The sequence below is a fragment of the Alnus glutinosa genome, chromosome 1 (genome assembly GCF_958979055.1).
Source record: "Alnus glutinosa chromosome 1, dhAlnGlut1.1, whole genome shotgun sequence".
NCBI lineage: Eukaryota > Viridiplantae > Streptophyta > Magnoliopsida > Fagales > Betulaceae > Alnus > Alnus glutinosa.
This window is the reverse complement of record NC_084886.1, coordinates 15,020,981-15,024,804: the sequence shown is the minus strand read 5'-3', so window position 1 is coordinate 15,024,804 and position 3,824 is coordinate 15,020,981. Positions and strand designations below refer to the sequence as shown.

At 38.6% G+C, this 3,824-nt stretch overlaps 1 protein-coding gene across 1 annotated transcript; it reads left to right on the top strand.

Annotated features, from left to right (window-relative positions):
- The first annotated feature begins 1,618 nt into the window (after positions 1-1,618).
- LOC133858678 (serine/threonine-protein kinase BLUS1) lies at positions 1,619-3,485 on the top strand. The gene is made up of 2 exons (XM_062294147.1): positions 1,619-2,252; positions 2,366-3,485. Exons 1-2 carry the CDS (start codon positions 1,659-1,661, stop codon positions 3,311-3,313), a joined length of 1,542 nt encoding a protein of 513 aa, XP_062150131.1. The 5' UTR covers positions 1,619-1,658; the 3' UTR covers positions 3,314-3,485.
- Positions 3,486-3,824: the final 339 nt, after the last annotated feature.

Sequence of the window (3,824 nt, the reverse complement as noted above, 5' to 3'; positions counted from 1 at the left end):
GAGGTCCTCTTAACTGGAGGGTCCTTCCAATCATGGAGAAATGAACAGAGGATATGGATGATGAAATCACTTATAGTTTACTTACATGGAAGCTTAGATGCTATATATTATGAAGAGGATGGGTATGAGAGAAGCCACTAGCCAGTTTCTTGCCCACCAACAAAGTTGTGGACGATGAACAAGTCAAGCTATACCTGCAAATGGGAAAATTGGATTTCCAAACATCAAACATGTTTCTTGTTCCTACGGTTGTCCTAATCATCAAATAATTGAAGTACTAGAGTCGATCCATGTGGAAGAGAAATTTGTAGTATGCATGCGGTCCTTGATGATAACAATGCTATTTAATATATTTTTATATAACCACACAATATAATACAACTTATGGTAGTAAAAATCATGCACTTATTAGATCATTATTTGTGAAAGAAGAATAAAGAACTAATTTTTAGTGCTATGTACTAAATAAATGTATATATAAAAAAATGTGGAAACTACAAAAATCCAAGTGAAACTTGAGAAAATAATATTGAAGGTCAATTTCCTCTGATAAGACAAATAGCGATTGTTCTGTACGTTTGGTCTCAACTGTTACTGGCTTAATTTATGAAGCACATAACAGATAGAATAAAGATAGTTCGAGGAACCCTAACACCTCCCAAATCAACTCTAGAGCTGAATATTAATAATCTTTGCTTAATTATATTAAAAAACTTATGGTGTTTTTAAATAGACACTTACAATGCAAAGTATAAGTAAAAGACTAACTAGAATAAACTGCTTCTAATGTTATCAATAATGATAACATATTATCTATAACATTTAAATCTTAATCTAATCATATTCTAATGTTATCAATAATGATAACATATTATCTATAACATTTAAATCTTAATCTAATCATATTCTAATGTTATTAATAAAGATAACTTATTATCTTTAAGTTATTCTAATATTAAACTCCTAATGAAATTATACATTCTTATTCTAACTTAAGAGAATCTTGCTTTTTTTTTCTCTCTCTCTCTCTCTCTCTCTCTATATATATATATATATATATTCCTCTTCGTTGCGAAAAGAAGTTTTGTTGTGTAAAATACAAATAGAAAATATTATTTACACTATATCCATACAACAATGATACAACAGCCCCTCACATGAGGTGAGTCCCACATGTGAGAGGCTGTTGTACCCTTATTATGTGAGCGTAGTACACCAATCAAGTCCCAATACAAATTGAGAGTTGATAGACACGTAGAAAAGTGACTGAAAACCACGGTCCAAATTTTAATTTTAATTTTAATTTTTTTTTTTTTTTTAATACGGTTCTAATTTTTTGAAAGTGTCAGGAACTGACCATAACAAATTAACAATTCACAAGACTTGGTTTGACTTTATATTCTTGAATCTTTATCCATTGCGTCACATATATATCATCGCGCGCGCGCACCGCAAGCAGTTGGAGCTCACGTGCACCGTCCAATTACCGCTGTAACAGTCTCTTCTTTTCAACTCTCACAAGAAAACCGCTGAAATCCCTACTTTCTTTTTCCTCATCCTTTTCAATACACATATCATCGATTGATCGTCTTCCTCTCAATAACCCATTTATCAAAGAAACCCTTTCCTCCATACCCATCCAAGATCAACGCGATTCCATGGCTCAAGAAGAAGAGCCTAAAAAGGTCCAATACCCATTGGACTCAAACTCCTACGAGATTCTCGATGAAGTTGGCGTTGGTGTTAGTGCTGTTGTTTACAAGGCCATATGCTTGCCCATGGACTCCATGTTGGTGGCAATCAAAGCCATCGATCTTGATCGATCACGGGTGGATTTGGAAAATGTTAGACGCGAAGCCAAGACCATGTCGCTTCTCTCCCACCCAAATATCCTCAATGCTCACTGTTCCTTCACAGTTGATCATCGCCTCTGGGTGGTGATGCCATTCATGTCCGCTGGTTCTTTACAATCCATAATATCTTCTTCTTTCCCAGACGGCTTATCCGAGCCATGCATTGCCATACTTCTCAAGGAAACCCTAAGCGCCTTGTCCTATCTTCACAAGCAAGGGCACCTTCACAGAGACATCAAGGCCGGTAACATCCTCATAGACTCCAATGGGTCCGTCAAGCTTGCAGACTTTGGAGTGTCGGCCTCTATCTATGAGCCGAATTCCACTCAAGCAGGCTCCTCATCATCCTCTTTGGCGCTCACTGATGTTACGGGCACGCCGTATTGGATGGCTCCGGAGGTAACCTTCGATCATCATTTATTCTAAAAACTCAAATATTATATTCTTTTTGTCGAAAAAGAATGGATGAATTTATTATTTAATTTAATTTAATTTATATTATAATATAATAGGTAATACACTCACACAAGGGGTACAGTTTCAAGGCTGATATATGGTCCTTTGGAATCACTGCATTAGAATTGGCCCACGGACGCCCTCCTTTGTCTCACCTCCCTCCATCAAAGTCTCTGCTCCTGAAGATCACAAAGCGGTTTCGATTCTCAGATTATGAGAAGCACAAGAATGAGAAGCACAAGAAGTTCTCCAAGGCTTTCAAGGACATGGTGGCTTCGTGTCTCGATCAAGAACCATCAAAGAGGCCCTCCGCAGAGAAATTGTTAAAGCATTCGTTCTTCAAGAACTGCAAGGGTTCAGATTTTCTTGTAAAAAATGTCTTGCATGGGCTGCCAAGTGTTGCAGAAAGGTTCAAGGAAAGCAAGACTATCCATGCACGGGTGACGAGCAAGATTAATGGCGATGATGAAGAGGAAGAGGACGCAGCGAGGCAGAATATAAAAGAGAGAAGGATCAGTGGGTGGAACTTCAACGAGGAAGGGTTTGAACTCGACCCAGTTTTCCCATCCAAGTCAAATGACGATTCAGTTGTGAAACAAGTTCAGTCTGGCTGTGAAACCATAATTGAAGACAGGGGAGGAAAGTCGGGTGATCAGTCAGGCGAGTTAATTCCGAGTTCACCGGTTGAAGTTGTGGAAGAGGCTGAGAATAGAAGTAGTGGGGGTGTAAATAAGGAAGCCATGGTGGAGGGTCTGGTGGCGTTGAAGATGAGCTTGGATGTGCAAAGTGCAACGGTGAGCAATCTGATTGTTCAGTTACGCGGGGAGGAAGGCCAGGAGGTGAGCAAGGAGAAGCAGTTGGCTCAGGTTATAGAGTTGCAGAGGGTTGAGTTGGAGAACGAGAGAAAGAAGAACTTCGATATGGATATGGAGTTACGTTTTCTCAAGCTTCAGATTACTCGTGCATATGGCAGTGGTGGTAGTACTAGTACTGGTGCTGATTGAAGAAGGGTCGACGTTTAGCCTTGTGTGTGTGTGTGTTTTCTGCTTCTTGTCAACATTTAGCATGGTTTAATATTCCTAACAAGAGAAAGCCGTAAATTTTCTCTCTTGGCATAACACCGTCGTTGCATTTGATTCAATAAAAGGAGTTGGCGTTTCTCGGGCTTCGGATTTCTGGTAGGTGTTTGATTCTTGATAGCAATTATTTTTAGCATTGCAGTGTGCATGTTTCATTAAGGCATGCAGCTGATCAAATTGGTCTCCTTCTCTTGGTGCAAAACTGTTGCTTTTATGTATGAATTATGATCACTAATGGGCCTATTGTCGTCTAGCTCTGTGATGTCAGGAAGTAGGCTATAATACAACTATTTGACGTGCTTTAGTGTGCTTGCATATATACTTAAGTTTATAAATACAGAGGAAAATATTAAGCGATTTTCTGCTATACTCAAGTTTTCGGCCTTTTCCTTGGGCCGGAATATCCATAAATTATTATATCAATAAACGAGAACGG

Coding starts and splice junctions, on each gene's coding strand:
- LOC133858678 (XM_062294147.1), top strand. CDS start 1,659: ATGGCTCAAGAAGAAGAGCCTAAAAAGGTCCAATACCCATTGGACTCA. Junction 2,253..2,365: donor CGTATTGGATGGCTCCGGAG/GTAACCTTCGAT, acceptor ATAATATAATAG/GTAATACACTCACACAAGGG.